At 41.8% G+C, this 27,678-nt stretch overlaps 3 protein-coding genes across 6 annotated transcripts in view; 2 read left to right on the top strand and 1 right to left on the bottom strand.

Moving 5' to 3' along the window:
• Window positions 1–7,341, bottom strand: part of NCF4 (neutrophil cytosolic factor 4) — a 56,156-nt gene extending 48,815 nt beyond the window's left edge. Inside the window, exons 1-2 of one of the 2 annotated variants that reach the window (XM_071551697.1) lie at window positions 7,182–7,341; window positions 4,739–4,859 (exon numbers count right to left, since the gene is read on the bottom strand). The gene's annotated coding sequence lies outside the window, so the exon portion shown is untranslated. The remainder of the gene's footprint in view (window positions 1–4,738; window positions 4,860–7,181) is intronic. The other variant, XM_071551698.1, reaches the window with a different exon arrangement.
• A 167-nt stretch (window positions 7,342–7,508) lies between these two features.
• IFT27 (intraflagellar transport 27) lies at window positions 7,509–26,755 on the top strand. Of its 3 annotated transcripts, XR_011697441.1 has the most exons (9): window positions 7,509–7,628; window positions 10,503–10,582; window positions 11,644–11,703; window positions 12,372–12,431; window positions 13,380–13,497; window positions 13,810–13,919; window positions 14,117–14,218; window positions 26,367–26,494; window positions 26,584–26,755. XR_011697441.1 is itself a non-coding variant. In XM_071551695.1 (8 exons), the coding sequence occupies exons 1-7, from the start codon at window positions 7,595–7,597 to the stop codon at window positions 14,213–14,215; spliced, it is 561 nt and encodes a 186-aa protein (XP_071407796.1). In that variant the 5' UTR covers window positions 7,509–7,594; the 3' UTR covers window positions 14,216–14,218; window positions 26,367–26,755. The 3 variants fall into 3 exon arrangements, 2 of the variants coding, with proteins under 2 accessions (XP_071407796.1, XP_071407795.1); XM_071551695.1 differs by having other exon boundaries at window positions 26,367–26,755; XM_071551694.1 differs by lacking the exons at window positions 26,367–26,494; window positions 26,584–26,755 and having other exon boundaries at window positions 14,117–19,615.
• The window catches only part of CACNG2 (calcium voltage-gated channel auxiliary subunit gamma 2), a 69,237-nt gene continuing 55,822 nt past the window's right edge, over window positions 14,264–27,678 (top strand). The window contains exons 1-2 of the mRNA XM_071551691.1: window positions 14,264–14,327; window positions 26,367–26,494. Of these exons, the coding sequence (XP_071407792.1) occupies window positions 14,295–14,327; window positions 26,367–26,494 (161 nt within the window). The 5' untranslated portion in view covers window positions 14,264–14,294. The remainder of the gene's footprint in view (window positions 14,328–26,366; window positions 26,495–27,678) is intronic.

Genomic DNA, 27,678 nt, shown 5'->3' with positions numbered 1-27,678 from the left:
ATCCCTTCATCAATGCAAAATTTGCTTGTTTGCTTCTTTTGCCTTTTCTGACTAAACTAAATACTTTTGAAGACTGGTAATGCAGGTCATGTTCTCCTTTCCTGCAATCCACTTAGTTTTAGCAAAGTGTCTGTGCTATACTATCTAAACATTAACAACATTCTGTCCAAAACAGCTCATATTGCTATGGAATTAAAAATTGCAGCATTGCACAATATTTGCAACAAGTTCTTCCTTAACAAAATAACATAAAAAATCATGCCTAAAGGTTCACTGAAGTCACAAATTAACCCACAATAATTTTATAAATGAGCATATTGCACAAAGCACCTTCATTTGACTCTAAAATCCTAGACTGACGTTTAAATGGTGAATGGATAAAGAACTAATTCTTTTATTTATAAATCAATTTCAATCAATCACAGCTGAAGTTAAAGCACATTCTTGTTCTAAAACCACTCAGGAGCCATGGGTGAGACAGAGAGCAGCACACAGACTTTAGCATATTCTGGGCATTAAAATACTTCCTCTAGGTCCTGGACCCTAATTGTTAACATGGGTTTGTACCTGAGATGCTGTTTCTCCATTCTGAGAAAGCATTTTAGTAGATTCCTTTTTCCAAAGACACGCACCCTTTAGAAATCCCTGACTTGTGGGATCTTCTAATGTGGGATAATTACTTCACAAGGGACGAAGTACATTTCTGGTTATTGCCCTTCTGGTCAATAAAGAAACAAAACAACAGAAGTTGATGCAGTTTTAAAGACAGAAGTTAATTCAAATACTAGAGTCCCTTCTCTAGTCACCAGAAAGATAGAAGGGACTGCATGAACTATAACAATAAATGGATCATATGATATAAATACTGACAGGCCTATGGAACTAACAGGAAGATCTAAGCTAATAAGCCCATGGAACATGCAGCTAGAAAAGATGTTTCTTTTGCAAACTCATTCAGTCTCCCAACTAGGAAAATCTAATGACAGGATTTTGTCAGTGCCTTAATGAGATCATTCAACTCATATCACAACAACACTTTTTAACTCTGGGAGGTGCCTTGTAAGCAGTTCATGGTTCATGTACAAAAATACAGTTGGTCTCACTGGTGCTACAGTAGCCCAACGCTGGCATTAAAAATGAATACTTAAGCCTTCAGGCCGTAAGAATACAGTAACTCTATATTAATGTAGATTTTGATTAGCTATTAGGAAGAAATTCTTCACTGAAACATGTTGCCCAGAGAAGCTCTGGATGCCTCATCCCTGGAAGTATTTCAAGGCCAGGCTGGATGGGGCTCTGGGCAACCTGGTCTAGTGGAAGATCTTTCATGTTCCTTCCAGCCCAAACCATTCTATGACTCTAGACAGGTCATGAGAGGCACAGGACCAGAGATCAAAGTCTCAGCCATTACTTACTGGAGGGAAGGTCATTGGGTTGCTGAATATGCAATGGTTTGGAGACATTTTCAAGTTTTGGAAACTTTGCCTGGAAGAATTTTTTTAATTATAACATTTAATTATTAACAAATTCTTCCTGTATTTTCACAACTCAATGCAGTTTAAAAAGTATCACTAGAAAAGATACTAAAAAATATAGGTAATAGCAAGTTATCTCACAGTTATTACGGCTTTAATATAGAAATGAATAGGAATTATGTGGCTGTGCTAATTTTATGCTTCCTTTTGCAGATGAATGAACATTTTCTGTCTTAAAAACATTTGCATTCCCCTCCTTTAAAGCAATTTTCAATTTTGCTGGATACAGCATTTCGGCTGCAATGGGTTGTTGAAATTGAGCTATTGCCCAGCACCTGCTCTTAGTCAGACAGCTGAAATCAGAGGTTGGGGGAAAAAATAAAGATTTTATGTCATTGTAATGCAAGTCTCCTTTTAGCTTTGCTGCAGTCAGTGTTCAATTATGTTCTGTAACAATCTCCATTACTAAAGCCAGTGTTTTGCTGTTCCTCTCTGCATGTATTAACTTCCTTGTTCACATGTGAGAGCCTTCTTTGCAAAGCAGAGTCTGAAGAGACAATTGCCCAAAGATTTAATGAGCCTACGACTTTTGGGGGCTGTTGAGGATCGGAGTGTTCAAAAGCATCTTCATTTTGAATGCTCAAAAGAGAGGTAACATACAATAGAACTTAAATTATTTCTCACTGAAGGTCTGATAGGTCAAAATTAACCCAAAATTTCATCTAGTCTATTGAAATACAAAATACAGAATAAGTAACAATGAAGGGCTCTCACGTAATTTTTATCCCATTTTTACAAGCTCTGAATCCTTCTCGTTCAGAATTTTTATCAGTTTACTGTGTAGCCCAGAAATTTAAGACTCCATGAGAAGTAGGAACCAAGGCCCTATAGCTGCAGAAAGAAAGCCAGCAGCTATTGGAAAGGAAGTAGCTGGTCTGAACAGCTACTGGGAAGGTAGGAGCAGGAGCCTTGCTTTTGAAGTAGGAAATAAATGGACAGAGAGCTCTGAGACAGAGGCCAGAGGGTGAACAACACGGAAATTCATAATCTGAAGAACAGGAAATCCAGAGCAGGAAGAATCAGAGATGATTAGAGTGAGGATTTGAAAAGCTTAGAGCAGAAGATATTTTATTATAATATAAATTCATTATAACAAATTCACTATAATAAATTGACTTTAATAGAAAGGACATAATTAAGGTGAAAAAGTTTGTGTCTAAAAATTGAACCTGTTATAAAAGTGAAGAGGATAGAAAACAGAGTATTGTAAACTTTGAGAAATTTAATTATGAGTCTCAAAGATTTCTCTTCTCCTTGCTCCATTAAAACTCCAGGTCCTGGAAACACATGGCTGATTCTGAGGGAAAAAAATTCCCTGGAAAGGAAAAAAAATTCTAGCTGTCATGTCTGCCTGCAGAGAAAACCTTGAGCATTCAACGCATAAAAACACAAACAGAATATTAAGCAAAACATAATCTTTTATTTTTTAATGAATCTCATTATTTGCAGTTTTTAATACAACATACAGCATTAGTGTAAACCTAGCAGTTGCTTTCTAAGCAGACAGCAGCTATAGAACCTAAAAAAGATTCCCAGCTGCTGTCATAGTCCTCATCACCACATAATGCCTGGCAAGCTGGAATTGTGGGTAGCTCATTTAAAGATGTCACATATTCATATGTTTGACAGACTAACCCCTTCCCTGTGATGCAGAAATGTGCTCAGTGCTCACTTACCAGCATCCAATCACCCTGTGCACAGCTCTGTGCAAGAGAGCGCAACACAATTGCTCCATCAATGGTGCTCACAGCTGAGAAAGACTCAGGCCACACACAAGACCACAGCAAGCCCTCAGTCTGTCACAGTCACTCCCCCATGGGGAGACCTAGGCAACTTTCTGTATGAACTTCCAGTTCCCTGATCAACTGCCCACATCAAATGCTTTGGGATAAGTTGTTTATACCAAATAAAGATTTCAGGGTTTGTTCCCAAAGCTTTTCCTAGCTTCCATGTGCAAGAACACGAAAATAAAGATCCGAGCTGGAATTTTTCCAGACATATGCAGAATAATTATTCCCGGAAAATTCTTTTTATCTTTTTCCTTGTGGATTTGAATGCATTCTTGAAAAATCTTTCCCTCATTCCATATTCATTAGAAAAGAGGACATAACAGTTTCAATGAGAATACTCAAACCAAGTTTACGCCTTGTAGAAGAACATACCCTACATACAGTAATTTACTGCTTTTCATTGATACCACAACTGCCATCCATTTCTAACTTCTACCGTCCCAACAGAGTAGATCAGAAACAAACGGCAGATACGCCAGATCAGTCAGAAGGGTTGTTGTAACTGCCAACAAATCCTTTGGCTGATTCAACCATTTTATAATCATCTTACATTTCACTGCACTGACTCTCAGCCAAAAAAAGCCTTCATAGCTGTGTCTCAGTCCCTGCCACAAAAGAGCAAAATCTGAAGACCTGGAACTATAACAGCATTATCAAGAGTTACAGAGAAAGCATCCAAGTTCTTACTTCTGTGCTAATGGCCCCACTCTGCAGAGAAACAAATGGCAACTTTGGGGGATGCCAAATGAAGTAGCCCTCAAAATAGATGATGTTTATATTTATTCCACTGCTTAGAGAAAGTGTTAAAGAATGCAAATCTACAATAAAATTTACACATTCATTCTTGCAGTTTTTCAAAGCTCTCCAGACATATCAGTAAACATTCATAGTCAATCCCGTAAGAATCTATACAGATTTAAAAAGCTGTATGACCTCTAAATATTCATCCATTTGCACGATATTTCTGTGCCGTTTTGTCACACTATTTCCTTTTAGTAACATAAGATTTTAAAAAGAACTTATGAAATACTTTGTATTTAAGAGATTTCTTACAGAAAGACTTACTAATTCCTTTTCCTCAACATTAATGCCCTCCTGAGAAGCGTGGCTTACTCCAAAGAAGCTACAGTACTTTCTCAGTAGCTTTTCTTAGGCAGCATGTTCACATTACACATTGTAACCCACTCAATTCTGAACACATCCGGAATGTTTGCATTGATACATGAATAACTATAAAAACAAGTCCCAGGAATACTAGTGAATTCTGCTTCACAAAAAATCACTTTTTACAGGTATATTTTGTGAAGGAGATAATGAAGTAACCTGTGCACTGCCCGAGAACCTGAAACACAAACCATGCATCAGTCTGAAAGACTGTACGACCTTGGTTTAATCCTCATTGCACAGCCTTACCTTGTGCCTGAAATTCCTTGCCACTCCTGCTGGAGCTGCAGTTCCACCATCGCTGCCTTCTGCAGCCCGATGAAATGAAAGCCGCACACGGGCAGTTCATCTGCTGTTTTGTGACCACTGCCTAAAGGAATGTGAGTTCAAACCTCAGGGTCTTGTGGCTGTCAGGGCAACTTATCCTGCTCACATGAGAGAAGGGGCACTGTCCACTCACAGGAATCTTGCTTTATTTGAGGAAGAAATCAAATGTGTGAATAAAAAGAGTGCTCTATTTCTCCTTAGCTGGTAAATACAGGATTTACCCTAATAAACACTTTTCTAGGGTAAGAACATCATCCTCTGTTGTTGGGGGTTTTTTTGTTTAAATCCACAGGGTTTCTCTTTCCCTCTTTCTCACATATTCAAGATGAGAGAAGCTTCACTGAGCACAGCTACCCGTATTCCAATGTATTCAGCAGCAACCCCTGTGGACTGCTAACAGCAGACTATGATTCTGTTTGGATTACAAGGTGCAGATAAGTAATTCCATCCTTAATCTATCACTGTCAAAGCTGGTAAGGGAACAACTTTTACCTGTGAGAACTCAGAGGAAAAGATTGAGACTGGGTAAGAAAAAAGGTGTGGGGCAAAGGGACAGAAGAAAGAGAGAGGATACAAGCCCATTAAGAGTTCTGTGTGTGCATGCATGCAGAGCTAAGTAAGAATTGCGGGAATAGGATAAAGGACAAGGATGTTAATAGAAAAGCAGCATAGCCAGATTCCAAGCAGAATTTTTCAACAGCAATGAAAATCTCACTTCCAAAACAATCTATGCCTTCTATTACACTGATCCCACTGTAAAAGGGTGGAGATGATTGTGACCTCAGTAAATGCTGATGGATACTACTACATTGCAGCCACAATCAATAAATCTCAAGTACATCATAATGGAGCCTCAAAGCCTTCGCATACAGACCTGTCAGTAAACTGGGACAATATTACAAATAGGCAACAAAGGATAATGCAAAGATTGCAAAAATGGAACAACGCAGAGTCAAGTGAATTTCTTGGAGGATGGAGTGGAAGGCAGAAAAGATGAAAGAGGAGGTAAGCTATTTAGACATAAGTGATGGAGAACATCAATAAACCCACACCTGTTTTATGTGATGGAGGATTCAGAGATGGAAAACAGTGAAAGCAATAGGCAGACATGGGATTAATTTTTCTTTTCCTTTTTAAAGGAACCCTTAGTCGTGACTCCATCACTATATTTCAATACAGTTACCATCTACAATTAAAGTCTCTGCCCACTTAGGCTAGAGAAGTTCCTTTCATGTTTTTATCACAATGTTATTTTATGTGCATATAAAAGATTCCATTGATTTTGCTACAGGTTCTCATTATTTTATGTTATTTTCTTGCCTGGCTAGGTGTCTGGCAGATATGTCACATAGTCCCAAACATGTAAAGTGGGTCATTCATCCTAGAAAGAGGTAAAAAAGCTGCCTGCTAAGCAGGCACTATCTTGACATTAAAATAAAACGTGGGAAAATGTTTTTTGAACCAACATTACTCTTGGAATGTCCAGTGTTAAAACCCAAAGGTCCATTATTGATTATTCTCTTCTTCCAAAGCTTACTCACTGCTTTTCACCGTAAGCAGGTTCTGTGCTTCAGAGTAACCAATCCAAAGTGTAGCCAAGAAAGTTTATACCCTAAAAATTTTGTACTCTAAAAACTGTTTGCCATTAATGAGATGCTTCCTGGTGCTATAAGAGGCTGGAAGGGGTGGAAAACCCAAGAACCCAAATCCCATGAGTTGGACTACTGAAAGAGGACAGTAGTTCAAAGAAGGAGCAGTTCAAAGAATAAGAACAGGACATAGAAACAGTTTAATAGTAGTCAGGGCAGATCTTGGTAAAAGTATTTGAAAATTAAAAGAAACCAACCTATTGCAGTGTGAAAGACTACAAAAATAACACAGGGAGAGGAAAGGAACAGAATGCTGAGATACTAAGAAGAAAGCAACTAAGAAATCAGTGAGCAAGAGAACTTTCTCCGTGAGTGTAGGGGAACACAGTCAAACACAGGAAGGAAGTGTGGACCAGAGGAAAGGATAAGGGATCAATTGTTGGCCCGGGCCGGGAAGTGGCGCAGCCCAACTTGCACTCAGGACACAGCGGCCTCACACGCTGGCTGCGCTATCCGCGCTCACCAAGCTTCGCGGCCGATTTGTAAACGTGCCGCAGCAAAGCACAGAGCCTGGTGCAATTCCCGCGCCACCTCCAAGCCCCGAGGGAGAAGCGACCCGAGCGTTGGATGCGGGCGGGAAGGACGCGCACGGGCAGGAGCCGAGCGCCCGGAGGGAGGGGCGCATGCGCGGCAGGCACAGGGAAGCCGGCCTCGGCCGCTCGGAGCGTCGCGTTCCTTGAGCTCATAGGCAGGAATTGGGGGTTTCTCACACTCACTTGTCTCTTTCCTCCTCGGTGCTGCGGCAGCTGTTTGCCCTTAACTTTTATTGTGTTCTGCTGTGTCCCCAGATGGTTCATTTCAGCCCCGTGTACAGTCCTCTGCGTTCTACCCAAAAGCAAGCCGGCTCCCGGTGACGTACTTAGTTGCCGGGCAGAATTCCGCCTCATTCCTCCCGTACCGCCGCGGGGGCACCGGGAGGGGCGGGGGCCGGCTTTGAATGACGACGCGCGTGGTGGCCGGGTAAAAGGCAAGAGAACCAATAGCAGCTGCGGAAGACATTGATGGGCAGGGTCTGCAGCCAACCGGAAAGGGCGGGCGGCCGCCCGCTCGGTTGCTAGGGCCGCGCGGTTGTTGCGGCCACGACACAGCGCGGTGCGGCCCCGCCGCCCTCCCGGCCCGCCCCGGGACCATGGTGAAGCTCGCTGCCAAGTGCCTGCTGGCAGGTGAGTCCGGCCCGCCCGGTCCCATCCGCCCCACTGGCTGCAGGGGCCTCGAGCGGACGCAATGGGGGCCGGCGAGGCCGCCGGCGGAGGCGGCCTGGCTTCCCCCGGCCCCTCGTCGAGCGGCCACCCCGACCGTGGGGAAAGGTGGCAGGAGAGAAGTGAGGACCTCGGTTCCCTCGGGACGGGAACGGTGAAAATCCTATTTGTGGTTACCAACCCCGTGTCCGCTCCCTCCTGCGACCCGCGGGGAGGCAAGAGCTGTGCCCAGGGAGGGTGTGAGGCGTAGTCGCACCAGCTGAAATACAAGGACAAGATCTGAAAAGAAAGAAAAAAAAAAGAGGGAGGAAAACTCACCAAAAAGAGTATTTCTACAATGTGGAAAGGCGGGCAGAGGATGGGGCAAGCAGGAAGGGAGCAGGGTAGGCAGCCGAGTCCTGCGGTTGACCATCAACTCGCACAAAGCCAAGTGTGATCTTTGGCAAATGCAGGAGTTAATCTCCCTTGTTCCTCTATTATTGTGGACAACAGGAGTATCTTATATGTCTTCTAGATTTGAAACTTGCACAACATTTCCAATTTGGAAGTTTCCCGCTCCAAATAAGTAAGCTTTGCTAAAGTCTTTTAGTTTTGTTTTTTAGTGTTACCAAAGGCCAATTCCATGGCCATTTTAAAATCACATAGCTTGTCTTTGGATGACCTGCTCAAGTGTTTCATTCAAATTGGGTCTGCAGCTGCCTTTTCAATTCTGTTCACAACACAAACAACAGGAAGGTCCTATCTGTTCCATATGTAGCTCTCCAATGTGCTACAATAATATCCATGTATTATTAAAATAATAAATTAATGAAGTAGACCAGGCAAAATATCTTCTCTCTTTCAGAAGAGACCAACATAGTGAAAGAGATGTAAGAGATAAGTAACCACAACAACCTAAAGGGAACAAGAAAATGCAATTACATAGAGCAAAATGATCAGAAATGAAACAGGGAGCTCTTGTGTACCTAAGGAAATGGTTATGAAGAGTCGAGTGGCTCACAGAACTAGGAGCTGCACCAAGGTCAAAGAGAACAGCAGGGGGAAAGGGCTTTTGTTAGGAAGACAGAGACTATTAACTTGACAATAGAAAGCGATTCTTGTGTTACCTCGAGAGTAATTTACTGACACACAGTAAAAGATGCTCTTGTCTGAGCTTACTATGGAGACACTACACAAAGGTTTTCATTGCTAGGAGGCAGTTGGCAGTAGCATTTTGGACACACATTACAGATTCTGGCAGAATCTAATAGAAATATGGGTAGAACTGTGGGATGCAGTACTGGCAGATGAGACCAAACTAATTGAAAAGGGCAAGAAAACTTACTTTGAAGAAGTATAGTTATGTTGGGCTAAAGAGGATGGCAAAGAATAAGAAGTGGGAAAAAACAACTGGAACTGTCAAACAGAAAAAAGGCAATACATTAGTTAAGAATTTGTGCTGGGTTGTGCCATCGAAGCTTGGAGCAATGTGTGCTTTTCTATCTCATTTTACAAAGACTGATCTAATTGTCTATTGAAATACAGAACAGCTTCCGCTCAGAACAGAGTGTTGTCTTCTGCACAAGCTTGAACTGCTCAGGGAAGAAACAAGCTGACTTACCAGATTTTCCTGTCTAAATATTATGAGCCCAAGTCAGCTCAAAGTAAGCAAGCATGCTAAAAATGTTTAAACAAGAGCTACATTTGGTTAACGCATCTAGGAGCAATTGTTACTATCCAAAACACCCTTTCTCCTCTGGAGTATTATGTGAGCAGATCACTCTACCAATCTCCTTCAAAACACCATCTAGGAAGCTGTAAGAGGGTCAAAATATATCCTTTTCTGGGTTTGTTTATTAACAAAGTAAAAGATTTGTATTCAAGGCTTGGTTGTTATGAGTGTGCCTTAGAAGGGTAAAGCTTGAACCACTGAGGTATTTAATTCCTGTCTCCTGGTCCTTTTAACTATCCAGGCTAGCAGGACATTATGTGAAGAGATGATAAGCCCTTTGAAAGCATTAAGTCTTTGTTTTGCAAGGGCTATGATATTTTTCCTGAAGTAATAACGGGCATATGTGAATTCTGCATTTCTCTGCCATTGCTTTGGCTCTTACGGAGTTCTGTAGCAGCAGCCAAAGCAGGCAGCTGCCAGGTTTGCCCAGAGTGTTGTAGAAGCCATATCAGAAAGCCTTGGCTCTAGAAGAGCAAAATCTAAAGCCCCTTGGTTTTCCTTCCATATAGGGATGAATCAGCAGGCTCTTTCTCTCCAGCCGTGTGCTTTCTTTCTGACATTTGCTTCTGTTATGCCCAGGATGCAACTAATGAGCCACCAGCAGCATTGAGTCAGCAAGAGTTGCTCTCTTAGCAGGGTCAGCAAGAAGAATTCATTGAGGAATGTTACCAGCTTAAGCAGCTTTGTCTCAGAATATAGCAAGGATTTGAATCTGGGGAATTGGGTAACCTAAGAAGAGAAAATAGCCTCCAATGCAGCCCAGTGTCCCTTGTCACATTGTGGGTTTTGCTACAGGGTAATGTATCAGGGAAATTTTAATTCTTAGGTAAGGACTATGGGGTAAGCATGAATTTTAGAACAAGCAGCAGTTCCACCCTGATCTGGCTGTCCTTTGCTGTTGTTCATAGATCAGAAATGTGATGTCAGCATCAGTATGTAAAACAGCAATATTCATTTCCTCATGTGGGTATTACCTTGTAGGTTGTTGTGTGCTTCATGTGACAGTTATCTTGCCTGTATTCAGAGTTAGAGCATCCAGGCTTTTACGGTATTTGATAGTAACAAAACTGAGGGAAAATAAGATTCTTTAGAATAAACAGAAATCTGCTATGTTGTTGATTTTTTAGGAGATCCAGCTGTGGGGAAGAGTACTTTAGCCCAGATGTTTCGCAGTGATGGGGCTCATTTTCAGAAGAACTACACACTGGTAAGCATACAACAGGCTTAGACTGCTATCTAACATTTTTTTAAGCTGAATGAGGAAACTAAAAGGCCTAGAACAAAATCAATATAATTTTAAGTTGAGGCATTCAAGGTAGGATCTTGTAGGGTTTTCTTTCTCTTGCATCCTAGATTCTGAAGAGAAGCAATTTAGTGTTCTGTAGGTCTATGTTATGTGGGTGCTGGTGTTGAAACTTAATGCAGAGTAATTTTGTTAATTTTCCTGCTGAAGCAATGTTTTCACAAGCTTTTGTGGTGGTAAAGAGCTTCGCCCTTTAGGGAGTGCTGTATGAAAAAGCCTTGCTGAAGGAGAAAGCTTTTAATTCCAACTATTAAATGTGCATGTGGACAGTGCACTTATCACTATGCAAACACGAAGATGTGCTGCATAGCCCCAAGATAATTATAATCTACAGAAACTGTTCCCAGATGAAGAGGATACAGTTTGCAGTCTTTCAGTGTAAGAATCAATGGTGATGACTAATCAGAATCAGGATAAAAATAAAAGTAAATATAAGTAAAGTAAAAAAAAGGAAAATATGAGTGTGGAGGAAAAAAGCCCTAAAATATGTTTATTCATTGAAATAAATAGGGAAATCAGAAGTTAAGGATAGAAATAGAACAAACAAACAAGCTACAAAGCAGAATGAGATTAAAGGTGGAAGAAGCACAAATAACCTCAGTCCCATATGTTAGCTGATCACATGATTGGTGCAAAACGTTCTCAGGCCTGTGTTAGCACAGCAGGGTGAGAGTGAATGTAGTAGCCCTGCAGATTTCAACTAATACTCTTAGCTGTATATAAGTAAATCTCTTTGGTTCTTCTCATCCTTTTTCCCCCAGCTGAGCAAATCTACGAGTCTCTGACATGTTGGTGGGATTATGTTACCAGAGCTATGAAGAGTATTGCTGAGTTCCCAGCAGTCTGTGTTTGATGGGATTGTAATGATTCATGAGAATTGCCTCAATCCAATGCATAGTTGGTATGTAGTTGGACAGGCTCTTAAAAACTCTCCTGATCCTCATTTTCCTGATTCTTCTTGACAGACAACGGGCGTAGATCTGTTGGTGAAGGCTGTATCAGTTCCAGAGACAAGTGATAGTGTGGTGAGTTTTTCTGTGACATAAATTGGGTCAGAAAGAGACATCCAGAGCTCAAACCTCACATGAGTCTCATTATGATGGAAGATCACTATGCATGTTCATATGGCAATGAAGTTGCATTAAGGAAATCAGGCTGATCATCTATGATTGCTGATACTCCAGGGTTAGTTTAGTCTTAAAAATATAGGTTTTACATACTTGTCTCTGACACAATATTGTAAATCAAAGTTGTTTCTAGCTTTGTTGAGATTCTGTTCTGTCCTTTAGGGCATTCAGGTTTAGCTCATGTTTCTTGAAAATTCAAGTTGGAACTTATCTGTTATTTTTCCTTAATGCCCTATAACCCCACTAATGGAATGGGGACCACATGTATAGTTTTGTTTAAATAGTACAGGTTACTGTGCCGCTCCCTGTGTTCTGTTTCCATTAGAGATGGAAACTGGACTTGGAGCCTTGGAAGTAAGCCGTTGATTGGTTATACTTGAAATATGACTATTTATTTTTCTGATACTGTCTAGAGTTTTCTCAATGCAGGGAATTTGTCCCTTAGGGACATGACAGTTCTGTACTGAACAAAATGTAGGAGTTACAAGTTGCAGTATTTACTTTCAAAACCTTTCCCTACACTGCATTTTTCTTGGCAAGAGCCTTCTTTCTGTTTCCGCTTTCAGGAATTCTTCATTTTTGACTCTGCAGGAAAAGATCTATTTTCTGAAATGCTGGAGAAACTGGTAAGTCTTATGTAACAGTCCTGTTCTTCCAAAGAAGCACTTTTGCTTTGAAGATCTGAACTCCCCAGTCTGGCAGATGTAGCAAACTTTGTCTTTAGTGTAAATGGAAGCAATTACCTCAGTTGCCAATGCATCCTGTTCTACCTATCTAAAACTTGTGCAAGTATTAGGAAAAATACTTTCGAAAGGAAGGAAAGCAGATAGGCAGTTTTCTTACCAAAGAAATACAGATTTTTAACTGAGAATTTCTGTGTACTGTTGGTTAAAGTTATTTTTATTTCTTCAAAAAAGCATCTATTTTGCAGCTACTTCAACAGGGGGGGGAGGTCTGTTACAGTGATGTTTGATCTAACAGGATTCGTTCTTGTCCTTGAGCATAATACTGCCCTTGGGTTTTTTCCTTCACATATTTGTAGCCTTACCTATGCAGTTCTCTAGTGTGTTACCTCATTTTGAGAGGTAGAATCAGTTAATTGATGTGAAGTTTCATAAGATGGCTAAGTCAACCTAATGGTTCACTGCTGTACCAGAGGCAATTCCACTTTTGCCCTTGCACTAGGTCTGGTTTGCAAGGGACTCCTTTAAAAGCTGGCTCAGCTTCTCAAACTGGAAGAAAACCTTCTACTTTTTTCTCTAGGATTAATTTTGCGCTTACTCAGCATGAAGAATCAGCTTCCTCAGGGATCAGATGAATGCCAGGGCGGATACAAGTAAAGGAGCAGGACTGTACAGGCAGGAATAGGGAAAGAGAGCAAGACAACTTACTCCCAGTGCCAGTGATCCGTTTAGTTGGGTTGTCTGAAATGTGAAACCCGAGCCAGGGCACAGGATTCCTGTATGTTAGGCTTTTTATTTTCGTCTTAGCATCTGTGTTTGCCGTGTTTGCAGCCTGGCTGTTGACCACATCAGTTTCAATAGAGCTGACAATGTTCCTTTCTTGCTGTGCAGTGGGAGCAGCCCAACGTTCTGTGCCTTGTGTATGATGTCACTAATGAGCAATCTTTCACCAACTGTAGCAAATGGTTGGAGAAGCTGAAGGCTCAAGCAGTTGGGGTGCACATCCCAGGTAAGAAATGGCTGTGATTCGTGTTATCTACTCCCCTCTTGTATGGCAGAAGTTGTTCCCATTGAGATGTGGCATAGAACATTTATTTTAAGTCAAGGCCAGAGGTTTCCTCCAACTCATTTGCTTTTATCACAAAGCGGATAAGGCATGAATATGTTTCCTTTTTTCAACCTTTTCTAAGTAGTTGTAGACTCTTCTCCACACCTCCAACTTTTTCAGCTACTTCCACAAATGTTCCCAGCATTTATTGCTAACAAGTCAGCATTGATGGGCTGCGTTTTTAACTTTTGTTTCATGTCTTTTTTTCTGTAGGTGTCTTAGTGGGAAATAAAACAGACCTAACTGATCGTCGAGTTGTGGAGGAGAAAGAAGCACAGGAGTGGGCTGAGAAACATGGCCTGGAGTACTGTGAGATGTCAGTGGTGGGTATCTGCTCCTTTCACCATCTGTGGAAGTGGATGTTTGTAAAGTTATGTTCTCTTTCAGGTAAAGAAAGATAACTGGGGGCTCACTTCCACTTGTTTGTCATCTAACTCAGTTTTAATCTTTCTTTTGTGAAGCAAAGCATAGTCAAATGCTTATTCCATCTGTCTTTCACAACTTTCTTATTTCTTTACAGAAGGAGATGAAAAATTTTGAGGCCCCTTTCCGCACCCTGGCAAAGTTATTCCACCAACTGTACAAAGAGAAAGTGGAAACTTTTCACTCACTAGCATAACTGGTATGACTTATTTATCCTCTAAGCTTCTTCTAGTGCCCAGAATCCTGCTGGATGGAATACAGAGAGAAGAAAAAACATGAGCTACTTCCTTCTTCATGGTCATCTTCTGGTAATTCAAAATAAACTAGAAATAAGCAAGTGGAAAGATGCTCTTCTGAAGTTGCTACCTCAGCATTCCTTTCATGTCCTCTAACTTGGTTCTCTGCTCACGGAAAATCTGCTAGGTTGGAGGAGGCGGGGAGTAAAAGGGGAGGGCAGAATGGAAATTGCCAGCTCTTTGCTTTATCTTCTTGTCTGAACAGACTTCCTGCTGCTACACGCAAGGATTTAGAGGTTTGGAAACAGAGAGAGAAAGCTGACAGGATGTTTTTCGACTTAAGCAACCCAACCTTGATAAATACTTTGCAGGGCAGGACTGATTTGGGCCTACTCCATGAAAAGCATTTTCAGGAGGAGGCCTATGCCCTAAAATCAACACCTGGAGACTGAGATGTGTGGGGACCGAGTTGGATTTAGGTTTGTTTCTAGGAGTGCCCAGAGTTTGAGGCCTGTTTTAACACTGTTACCCTTATCAGTTGTAGGAGCGTTATGCTCGTGATTAATGCGTGTTTCTGATTTTTAGAATGTTTCTTTCCTTCGACTTGGCTCACTGTCACTGCCTGGTGGGAAATGTCTCAGGGCCGTATCATTGTCACTTGGTGACGCAGTGCCCTCTGCTGGTCCCAGGTCACAGGAGTTCTCCAGAGGCTGCCACCTCCCTTGAAGTGAGCGGGAAGGAGTTCCTGCAGGCACATCCAAATTGGTTTATCTGCAAAATGAGATCAAATTGAAAGACTGCCTCTTCTATTCTAAATACAAGTCCAAAATGTAGAACAAATCACCTTTTCTTCTTTATGTCTTTGTCATTTTAGATATTTTTGTGTCATTTTTGTCAGCTGTACTTGCAATCCTATTCTGATTAGGTTCAGTTCTCAACCTCAGAATCAGAGTCCTCTTTTTTATTAAACTCTCCTGGCTTCTCATTGCATTTGAGATTAAAGACCACAGTTCTGGTGTTGCTAGTGGAAACGGGACTAGGGAAATGAAAGACAGCCTGGCTAAGTTACTCTGACTCAGCCATGTCTGGCTAGAAGTTTTGAATTAGAAAGGGTGGAAACCTAGAGAGAGCTGCTCTTTTGTGTGGAGCGCTGACACTGGGTGTGTAAGAGTCTTTGCTAATGCAGCATGCGAAAGCATCTGTGGTAAGTGAACTTAACTCCAAGGGTTTCAAAAATTTAATCATTCTCTTCTCCCAGGTCATGGGAGACTCCTTGGGCAAGGGAAGCTGAATTTTGTAGAGTCAGCACTGAGTGATTTTTCAGGAATCTCAGTTTCAAGACTTTTATACGTGTCGTTTATAATAGTTTTTATGCACACTGCTAGGAAAAGTACGTGGAATTGAACATAAGAAATATGGCTGCAGATGTAGCAGAGTTCATGAAGCACTTAAAGAATCTGGAGAAGCAGCTGGTCTCATTTCTGTGGCAACAATGTATTGATGCTGGGAATTAGCTGGGGAACATGAGTATCAGCTAAAGAGGTTGAGTAGGAGCTCAACCTACAAGAAACAAAAACAAAGAGGTTGTTTTGCTAGAAGCCACCTCAAAAATGACAGAATCAGCTGGGAAAGCTCCTGCTTTCTCCAAGGAAGGAAGAGATCCTCCATGAGCTTAGGGTAACTAGAAGACTCACTCTTTTTTTGAATCGTATTAACTTTACTGACATTTGTATCTGATATGGATTGTCTTGTTAATCATGGGAGTTGTCTGTTCATTTACATGGGCTGAGTAGACTCTTGCCTGCAGGTGCTGGTACCTCTGACTGTTAAGAATAAAGTTATTTTGAATGCTGTGCTGATCTAGGTAAAGAACTAAAGAAGTTTTGTTTTGATTTGGTAGCTCATTTCCCCCTGGTTCTATTGATGATGTGATTACAAAACATGTACTTTTTCATATTGAAAATAACATACCAGGTGTGTATGCCACTTGTGACTTGGTGTGTGTAGAGGGGGATGAATGCCTTCGGAATAGGTAATAAAATGCAATCTTTAACCAGGGAGTCCATCTCTCTGCACCAGAAGGACCTCCCATAACTTCAAATAAACATTTAAAATGCACCAGTAAGATGAAGATTGGTGAACTCTGTTTTATTAAATGAATGCAAAAGCTGGAGGATCTCATTAAGGAAATGCTTGCAGTGGTGATTTGTGATTTATAGGGAAGCTGCTTTTGAGAGGTTAGTGAAGAAAAATGCATCCCATGCAGGGAAAGATCTATTGCCTGAGAGAGGAAATGTATGATCTAATTAGCTAACAGTAGGGGATTCACCCACTGCCTCTTTCCCCTTTTCCACAGGCTATAACTACAGTTAGAAAAGAAGTTGTGTCTAAAGCATGTTGTCCAACTTGCTTTTTACTATTAGAACTATTTCAAGGACTAATGTAGACACAATTTAATGTCCTTCAAAAGGGTGTGTTTGACAATAACCATCCAACCCTTATTATGCGTTTTAAAAGCATAATATGTTGTCCTTCCTGGCTAATGTGCTATGTAATACCAGCATGGTGGAGGTGCTGCTTGTTGCTGTTTTCCTGGCTTATTTGTGACCTTGGTTGTAGAGGCTGGTAGTGAAGACTCGATGGAGAACACAGAAGCCAGACATGGGAAGGCTGTGGGAAATAGTTTTGTGTCTGTGTGAAGGAGTTCAGGGTGGTGAGTAGGTGAGCTGTGTGAGCAGGATGAGTAAGAGTTTGAAGTCATTATTAAGTTTCTCTTACTGTGTTCAATAACTGTTGTGGTCATATCTGTATGGTGAGGATGCATGTTTGCTGCTTACAGCCTGAGCATCAGTCTGAATTACAGACGCTGTGGGGAACAGTGGGAGGAAGACAGAAAGCCTGTCTGCTGACCAGGAAGCTTGTTGTCATCTTACAGCTCCCCTGCTTTGTCCAGCTGTGCAGTGCTGCAGGTGCTCAGCATGAGTGTTATAACACAGAAAAGACCTAACTCAACTAGAACTGACATTTCCAAAGAAGAGTGAGGCCTCTAACTGGTTTTAATAGATAAGTCCTTTTTCCTGCTTGTTTATTTGATTAGACAAAACCATTTCTTTCCTTCTTGGAGTTCCTCTTTCTTACCTTTCCTTTGGTTCTCACGATTTTGCTCAGAATCCCTGTTATACCTGTGCCCTGCTTTACTTAGCTGGATACATCACCAGCTGTTTTTTTTTTTTAATCCTTCTAATTTCTGCATTCTCTATTCCCAAGGCTGCAAGACATTTCTTCTTAGAGAGATTAACAGATGAAAGAAAACAAAAGTGCAATTTTTAGTCAAATTGTCTTGAAAGAAAGAACCTTAAAAAGCTGCCTGACATTCTGAAATTTTACTGGAAATTCATTTGTGTAAAGTTGTCATATTAGAAATGCTTTAATGGGTTTGTTTTGTCTTTCCAGACATAGTCTACTGTAGAGTGAAATGCAGGATGTAAAATTCCAGAAAGATCAGGTTTTATTGTGGGAGTTGATAGGAGTTTCAAAGCTGATCATACTGTGATAAGATCTGTTCAGTCTTAACAATGGAGTGGTCACTGCTGTTAATAATAAAGCATTAAATATACTGAAATGGGGCTGTCAAAACTGTTTCTTCTAGAGATTTGTTCATTTTAGAGACTTAAAACTTAAGAAAGGATCTATTTTAGAAGACTGATCTGATAAATTACAGCATTTGGACCAGGGTTGTTTTGATATAACTTCAGTGACTTAAAAGGCTGGGTTTAGTCTTTTATGCCAATTGACTCCCTTGGGTACGCTTCATTTCTTTACCCTCTATACATCTTGGACCAATCTGACCTGATAGCAAAAGACACATGATGTTGTTGAAAATGAAATACTGCCTTGGGGCAGAAGGATAAACTGTGTGGCCTCCTGAGGTCCTCCCAGAAATACTTTCTATAATTCTGTTAGATTAATTGGGGAAAGAAGTACCGTGGAAAGCACAAAACAGGCTAAGTCATAAACTAAGCAATTAAATTGGGAGCTGGGCTGGGCTGCAGCAGAAAATGTACAATCTATCCCAGTTAAGAGCTGTATCTCAAGAGAAACTAGGAGCCTGACACAGGTGCTGACAGCAGGGAAAACACTGCATTTCTATTCTGGAGGCAGCAACTGCTTTCTGCTTGTGTTTACACAGATCTGTGGGGTCCTTACCCCGCTCAAGGCTGTGCTCTGCTTTTAATAATTACTGTGGCAACTGCTTGTAATTGTGGTCTCATCTGCCTGTACAAAGCCAGCAGTGTGATGGCAGGTTATCTACTAGTATTACTGATGCCTGCATGATGGGGTCCTTTGCTCCCCATGCATTCTCAGTCCTTTTCCTATCTCTTACCTGCTACTTGATGGAGAACATCCACCTCTGCTTGTTCTTAGCGAGTAATTTTTCCATCTTGCAGATGGTATTCCATGGAAACTGAGGCTGAGGGACTTCTACGACCTTCTGCAGCAGAGATGCTGTCTGAGCAGGAGCTCTTCAGGGGCCGTGTTGGCCCCCGCAACATCTCTATTGGCCTAAGGGCACATCATCTCTTTGCTTCTTATGTCCTATTTCCTCCTCCTGCTGTCATCTTGCCTTGAGAACAACGTCTTCTGTGCTAGTTGCCCTTGGCTCTGTTGACCCGGAACAATGCTTGGGGGAGGGAGGAAGAAGAGAGCTACTCAAGTCTTGAGTCTTTTCGGGGCTCTTCCGCTGTTGTGACTCCCTGTCGAAATCACCTGAGAGACAGAGATGTTGCGCTCAGTCTAGAGTGTAATTTCCTGGCAGTAGACCACCAGCTGAGTCCTGGCAGCCTCCTCTTGGCTCTTCAGCGCTTGTCACGGTGTAACTTTCACAGACACTGGTGGTTCTCATTCTGAATTGGGAGTTTGGGGTTTGGAGGGTTGATGGTTTGGGTTTTTTTTACTCCTTGGGAGTCTTCCTCTCATTCTTCTGCCATAGCTTCACATACTTCCTCCCTTAGAGCTGTTTGTCAAGAGAAGCATGGAACTGCTCTCCTTTCCTGGTCTCTGAGATTGAACCTGCCGATGTTTAAAAGGGAAATATGACAGATCCTACATGTCAAACTGGGTCAGAGATGGGGGCAGTTTGATGAGTTTTCCCCCAGCCAGATATGCATCAACTGGAGAAAAGTGTAGCCTCTAATCTTTCTGCACAAGCACTGAAAAAATAGACAATATGAGGGCTTCAAGGCAGAAGTGATCCACTTCTGTGTCCCAAACAGGGGAAATGCAGGAGCAGTAGGATAACTGGAACATGTAGGAAATATGTAGGTCTATGTTCTTTCATGAAGAGCACAAAGGATTTGCTGAGGCAGAGTGGGAGGGTGGGATTTAGGGATGGGAAGACCTAAGGCTTTTCCCAGCTTGTAGAATATGTATGGAAATAAAGTGGGAGGAAAAGTAATTTTTGCATGAGCCATTGAGGGAAAATGGGGATACAGGGTAGAGCTGGATGACCTTGCAAGTAGTAAAAATAAAAAACTGAAGATTTTCAGGACCAGAATCTCAGTGCTGAGGTCAGTCTGGGGGATTCAGAGCTATGATGAGGAAGGTACCCATCAGTTTATGTTCAAGATGTAGGGCCAGTGTTAGAACTAGACAGAAAGAGTTAAAGTCTGTGTGACAGGGTTGATGCTGGAATTTGAAATGGCAATAGCAAGAATTCAGAATGGTAAACCTAGGAGTAGTGTGGGGAGATAAGAACAGCAAGCTGTGATCCTGTGAGCAGCGGTGGCTGGAGACAGCATATCCAGGTGAGACCAGAAAAAATAAAGTGGGTAAGGTAAGGGCATTGTCAGACTATCAGGGTGCAAGAGTGTGAAGAGGTGTTGGAAATTCATATTGAGTACAGTTCTTCCAAAAGGATTTCTGAGTGGAGGGAAATTAATGTCTACAATTGTTACTCAAACATATTCATAAACACATTTAAAATACAAATTAATTCCCACACCATCTCTATTTTCCTTTGCTAGAAAGTGTCATGGTCTTTCTGCTTAAACCCTTTATTTTTGGAAGATGGGGGGAAGCAACACATACAGTTATGCCTAATTGTGCTGCAAAGTCCTGAATACATTATGTTTATCCATTCAGGGAATGGAAAGAGACCCTGCACCTTACCTGACCAAGCGGAAGTGCCCACTACAAATTGAGTACTGACATCTCACAACAGAAACTTCATAATCAGTTCATACAGCAGAAAACCTCCCCAAAATATTAATATAGAAAACATGCAATGTGCGTGAGGTCAGTGTAAGGCAGATAGATATACTGTGTTCATGAATAAAATTACCTACAGTAAAAAATACCTTCTGCTCTGCATGGAAGGAATCTCTTTTCTATGTTAGTTTCCCTTCTCTGCTTTTGCTATTTCATTTGGAATCCTGTGAAGCCTTTCTTTCTCTTAGGTTAACAGTTGTGTGTGGCCACTGCGTGCAGTGTCTATGACTTTGTTTCTGTTATGTTGGGTGGCTTCAGTTTGAGGACCATGAAACTGGAAGTTTTGAAATTCAGTTTGTAGTTGAAGCATCAGGCATAAAATCGGCTTGTATACACAGCAGAACAGAATATCTAGGAAAGATGTCTTACCAGGTTAAGATAATGCTTTTCAGTGCTGTTGTCAGCAGAGACAGGCAGCAATGAATGTGAAAATTTTAGATGAGGAAGGAATGCTGGTGAGTTTGGAAAAGAGTAACAAATACAGGTTTCTTGTAACAGGTAGATGCAGAAGGGATGCTGCAAGTCTCTGGATGCAGAAATCTGGGGAGACAGTGGAGTAGGTAAAGTAACATTCTTGAACAATGTCATGAAACTGGGTAAGGGCAGGAGGACATTTCTGGTCTGACCAAAAGCAGAGTAATGCCGACCCTGTCCTCTGCTTTTTGCCCCTATTGACGTATGGGAAATATTTCCCTTAAGCAGAACATGTCATTTCTCTCGCTGACCCTCACAGCTAAGATTGCCAGTAGGGTGGCTTTCTCTCTTCACTAGACAGAAGTGATCACTCAATACTGTCTCAGTAGACAGCTACTTTGATATCTAATTCCTCTCCACTGTCTGTGCCTCCTTGCCTTTTTTCTCCTGTCTCTGCACATGGAAGTCTTACAGTACAACTATATCCACAATTCTGCTACACCTCCCATGGTAACAGCCCTCCCCATGACCTTAAGACTGCTTAGATTCTCCCATGTACTTTTCTTTCTGGGGTTATAAGCTGTAGTCAGAAAAATAACTGCTGGTCCTTCTATCCACTACTATGCACTCCTACCCATCTCCTCTGCATCTGGTACTAGGGAAGAGCTTGTGCCCTGTTCAGCCGGCTAGTTCTGGCACAAAGCTGGACTGGTATGGAGCAAGAGCTGTGCCCATGTCGGATGTGTGTCTGCGTGGGTGAGGGGCATCCAAGGCAGGCACCCTTTCCTCCTTTTATCAGACTGCGCTCATTTATTATACCATCTGTTTTCCCAGTGCCGGAGATGATGCTGGGGATATGTGACTTGGGGCACTCAGGCAGAAACTGGCCTGCACAAGGCCAGCCATGTGTTTGCCTCCTAGCAATGCAGCGGTCAGCAGCAAATTCTTTGCTGCCGCCTCCTCTCAGTGTGGGAGAGACCAAGTGTGGGCCTGGGTGTGTAGGAGACACAAAGAGATGGAATGGGGGGCAGGGGAGAAGGGGAGAGAGACACAGGGGTGCGTGTGTATCAGCTGGCAAGAACTGTGGAAAGGAGGGACGGACAGACAGATGGGCAGTGGTGGGGAGAAGGAAAGAAGAACGGATTGAAGAGAGGGTAAAACAGAAGGGGGAGACAAAGAAATGGACTGGCTGGGGGACAGCAAAAGAAAGGCTGTGAAAGAAGAAAATATTTGGCAGACAGGCAGATTTGTCAGGGTTTTGGTGTGGAGATAGATGGATTGTCTGAGTGAGAGAGATGTGTACCAGCCAGGTACTACAGTCATAGGTAAGTGGGTAACCACAGAGGTGGAAATAAATTTTTATATAGGAGTAAATGTTTATATAGGACTGTGTAAGGGTGAACTTAATGTATGACAGTGAGGAAGAGGAGCCACAAGAAAAGAGGAGAGATAAAGCAGAGGAACAAAAGAACAAAGCTAGAGATGAACCCTTGGAGTGCATCAGGCAGAGGGGAGGAAGGGGGTTTGTATGACAAGAAGGGAAACTAACAGCACTCATATGTTTCTTATTGGAACCTGAGAGAGAACTCGGGGCAGAGATCAGAGCACAGTTCCCCAGTATTAAACAGAAGCATTGTTATGCATGCAGGGCTCACTGCCAATGCATAGAGAGACCCAGTGGACCCAGAAATGTAAATGCCACTATGCTAATGCAGACTGTTTCCTGCCTGCTGAACTGCAGTGTGTACCTGAGCATTTGCAACCTGTAGACTGCCTATTTCAAGTGTACCGGCTTGACTACTAGAAGCTGTTTAAGATGGTAACTCAGGCCTTTATTTATCCTCTTGTCCCCCTCCTCTTGCTGTTTTCCTCAGTATAATCACACTGAAAAAGGAGACATGAAAAAGTAGAGCCCAAATTCACCTTCTTAATTCTTCTACCTTATGTCACTGATACCACCTTGCTTTGCTGCCTGATGACTTCCTCACCTTCCCTTTGACCATTTCTTTTCTATTCTTTGCTATGCCTTTTTTCATCTCTTTCTTTCTTTCTCTCTTCCTTCAACTTTCTGTAATTTTAAATTTTTACTCTGCCCTGTATCTGAATCCCTTTCTCTGTTGTGTTCTAGATTAGGAGCCCAGTTTCTTTTCTTCTCCTTTCTCTCTCTCCCTAATTCCTCCATCTCCTTCTGTCTGTGCCTGTCTGCCTGCTTTCTCTCACTCACTGTCTGTCTCTCTTGAACTGGGTTGTGAATTCGGTTGGCATCAGAACAGGACAAACTGTCAAACCAAGGTTCCCGGAGGGCCAGGTTGTGATCATTTTATTTTTACAATGTCCTTGGATGTGTAAAGGTGTTTGTTTGAGGGGGAGGAGCAGTGCATGAGCTCCATGTGGGAGAAGAGAGAGGAGTGCAGGCCAGAACGAATGAAGCTTATAACCAATATAGGTCAGTTGCAGAGAAGAGTCCCAGTGGTCTGTGAAATAGAGAAGTGCTTTGTTGCTTCATTCTGATTTGTAGAAGGATGGCAAATGAACAGTTTTATCTAACAGACACAAGCAGCCTGGAGAAGTGACCTGTCAAAGAATGCAGTAGCGGTGAGCATGGGAGGAGGACCAGCTCTGGGCACGTGAGTGCTTATCTCCTAGCCACCCCCACAGCCCAGGGAGGGAATAACAAGCCTTTCTCCTGCTCTAAGCTGTCCTGTGCTTGGCTGAGATACATTTCCCCGTGCCCCCTGCCAGACTCACTCACTGTGTCAAAGAGGACAGCAACAGAGCAAACAAATTAGAGAAACACAAAGGAGAACCATCACTCTACACACTCGGAGGGTGGGCTGGAGTGCTTGGTCAGCCTCTGCTGTCAAGGAGACCCACATAGCCAGTAGAGAGGCATCGTCAAGGTCCTGAGCTTGGTCTGGTGGAGCTGAATGAGCCAAGTGCACTGCTGGGATTTGTTCTGCTCAGCAGTAGACTCCTTACTTCCAATGATTTGCCACCATATAAGTAAACTCTACTTTCAGATCATTCCCAGAAATTTTCAAAAGTGCTCAGTAGTTGCAGTAAATGACTGAAAGTGTCAAATACTGATAAACCTACCATTTGGCCTTGGGACTTCTGATTTAATTTCTATTAAGAAATTTGTTGGTTTATGAGGTCAAAGTTATTCTGTTAAAATGACATTAAAACATGTAAACAGAAACCCACATTTTCAGAGGTATTTGGAGGCCTTACATCTCTCTAAATTCAACATGAAGTGCTGACTGCTCAGCACAACTGAAAATCAGAACAGTTCTTCAATGTGTAAACATGGAGTTAGAAGCCTAAGTAGATGTATGTGTTTTGCTTACTTTTTTAAAATAGATCTTTATTCCCAAGGCAGAGAATACTACCTCTTGACAATTTTTATCCATGGAATACTCTTCTGTACATCACCATAATGCTTCAGTCTAGCATTTGACTGGCTTAATCTGATGTGTTTAGCCTACTTCCTCTATAGGAATTCACATAGGGGATCCTAAACCATTACAATGGTAATATGAAACCAAATCCTAGGAATTCATGCAGTAGCTCTCTGTGAACACAATGTAACAGCTGACTTTGTCTGAAATAGTGTCATTGGTACATACACATCTCATAGGATGCCTCTCTGACTATGTGGGACTACAGAAATATACCGTTTTCACATTAAAATTGGTATCCTGTTTCTAACATCAGTGGGATATGGTAATTCTGAATTTTCTAAGACAATTCTTAGAAACTGAACTCCTGAATAGGTGTTGGGATGTGTGCTGCTCTTAATTTGTCCTTCTGAAGATTCAGAGGGATGAAATACCCTATCCGAAGGGACTAACCATGTCTCTTGTATTTCTTAGGATGTTCCTTCAAGAATCTCTTTTAACCCTGATTTATTACTGAGCATCAGAGAAGTTAAAAGTTCAATATTCCTCCCTTGATACCCTAAACTATCTGACAGAAGAAGAACTAGGGATGTCATGAAGAAGATGAAAGTCTGCACAGCTGTCTTGTGGGAAGTGTTGCTTGTGTCAGTACTACCAGAACTAGGAAAGCGTTGGCCCTATGAAGGAAGCCCAGTGATACCTCCGTAACTATAGAGGACTAGATGGCAAAAGCTCATATTTGGGCTGGATTGTGACTTTAAATGATGACACTGAATAGACAGGGCTGCACAGGATCCTCTAGACTGTCCCCATCTGTGTCCTTTGCACTGAAAGAAAGATTGATACCACAGAATATCGATCAGTGTCAACATGAACTATCCTCACTGTAGGCCTCACCTTTGCCTCAGCATTTATCTTTGTGCTGATGCTTCCAGGAAGATTCTGAAAACTTCCAGTTCAGAAAAAAACAATATAAGGCCTTTGTCTTTTTTATCTTATTCTTTGCAATTCTCTGACTACTGCTATGTTTACATGAGAACAACCTTTTTTTCTTCTTCAAGAGCTAAACTACAGCCAATGCACATTTCTTCACTGACGTTTCATAAACCAGTTTGTCACAAAATGATGACCTTTTTTAACTTGAGGATTCTGAAGCTGACTGGAAGAGATCATCACTTCCATAACAGATGGATGGGGAGTGAGAGCCTAATCTGGTTACAGTCAGTGGATGGATGGATGGATGGATGGATGGATGGATGGATGGATGGATGGATGGATGGATGGATGGATGGAGGCTTCACTGGGAGCAACAGTTATTTGTACCCATATTTCAGGCACAATGGGCAGTGAGACCCATTGCCTCTGATCCATTCTGGGGAGCTTTCCTGTGCTTTGACCTTAGAGCAGATTCTGATTAAAAAACCTGTGCCATAACCTTTTCACCAACTGTTTGTTGCCTGGAATATGGTTTCAGAGTTGGATGTATGTAGATGTTGGTGGGAACTGTCTTTGCCTGGCTTTGCATATGAATGACAAGAAAAAAAGAGGATTTCCATTAAGGATGTGGGAATACAGCAAAGGAAAATAATGGCTGTATGCTTGTGAGTGGATCTCAAGCTGGATTTCTCTGGTGTATGGTTTATGCAAGGGTAAAGGTGTGTAGAGGCATATATTTATTTATACGCAAGATGATCCAGCATGAATGTAGCCTGGGATTATAGATCAAGTGTAGTAAAATGTGTGCTCTGGAGAGGATAAGTAGAGACATCATTGGCATGGGGGATGGTGTCTTTAGTGTAGTTATGCCAATACATAGGGATAGACATGCTCGTGGGAGGGGGAATGTTCTCACAATTTATTTTCTCTGCTAGTCTTATTCAGTAAGTTTGTATATATGTGTATGCATGTATCCTTACTGAGGGTGCTTTACCAAATACTAGAATTCCAGCTAGAGTGACTTGTTAGCAGCCTGTCCTCTGTTAGAGCTAATGGGTTGCAGGCATTGATTTTTTTCTCTATTTCTATTGATTAGGAGGCTGCTGTACATACAAACCTTAGCACAGCATGGAAAGAGAAAGGCAAAACAGTTCACATCCCAGCAACTCATCATGGCAGAAAATCATCCTGGGAATCTCAGTGTTCTCCAACTATCTGTTCCAGGTAAAGAAGGTAGTAATTCCTTTTTTGAAGAAATGGATCCACAGGGTTCATGAGATGATACTTTTTTCCCCCCAACCATCTTCAAGCAGCAAACATTTCAAAGGTTACCATTCAACGGAAGAAAAGGTTGGATGAGAAAAAGAGGTCTCACATGGAAAGCACAGTAGTTCTAGCTTCAAGACTCAATCTGCAACAAATTTCTTGGGTATCCATGTGTATCCAATTCATTTATGACAGCACCCAGATCTCAATAAAATCAGCTCAAACACTTCTACTTGGGTGGGCTTTGTTCTGAATTTTTTGGTGCCTCTGCAAACTAATGAACATGTTACTTTCTTAAGAGTGTTCTGAGAGGCTAAATGAACTGTTGCACAACATATAGCTTGGAAGAGGATATAGGTCAGAAACTGAGGGACTTATGTATGGCAGCATTATAACTTCATATTTGGTGCCTGCCAGAGTTCCACTCCTGTGTGTCACAAGAGGTTTTTTGTGCACTCTCAGGGCAGCATCCATACCAGTTTTGCATGGAAATATGCTCATTTTATTTGTTAATCTCTGTATCCTGTACCTCCTATTTCTTTCTTACTCTCAGTAAGAAAGTGTTACGTTAGAGATGACTTGGCTGTAGTATTGAATATTTGATGCTTAAACTGTCTTTTAAGTCGATCTTCAAGTTATATGAACCTGAAGATAAGCAAAGAGGACCAGTGAGGCCTTTTCAGTGTGTATTAATCTCCCTGTCTCTGTCTTATCTCCATTTCTAGTTCCTTCACCTGTGATTCTTTGGTGAAAATGCACAAATCTTCTTTCTTTAGCTTGCTAGTTTGTTAAATTGGTCTAAGAAAACCACTACCATACAGATACAATGCAAATAATGTTTCTTAAGTGCTTTGGGACCCTCAGCTTTGAATGTCAGTGATGACTGCTCTGAGTGCCCCCTGGGCTCTTGTCTGCCCCCATACAGATATGTGACATTTTTCTTTCTCCATGATCTATCTTACATTTTAATTCTCTTTCTGCACCATATCTCATTTTTATCTTCTCTGCCCCATTGGCTTTCAGTTTTATGATCATCACTGTAACCCCAATTTGTTTTTCCTAACATCTCCTCTGCTGGTGCACCTGCCTATTAACACCTCTGCTCTGCCTGCAAATACAACTGCGTCAACTCCATCTCTTCT

This window comes from Pithys albifrons, chromosome 3 (genome assembly GCF_047495875.1).
Source record: "Pithys albifrons albifrons isolate INPA30051 chromosome 3, PitAlb_v1, whole genome shotgun sequence".
Classification (NCBI taxonomy): Eukaryota; Metazoa; Chordata; class Aves; order Passeriformes; family Thamnophilidae; genus Pithys; species Pithys albifrons.
The sequence above is the reverse complement of the archived record's forward strand: the minus strand, read 5'-3'. Positions and strand labels throughout refer to the sequence as shown.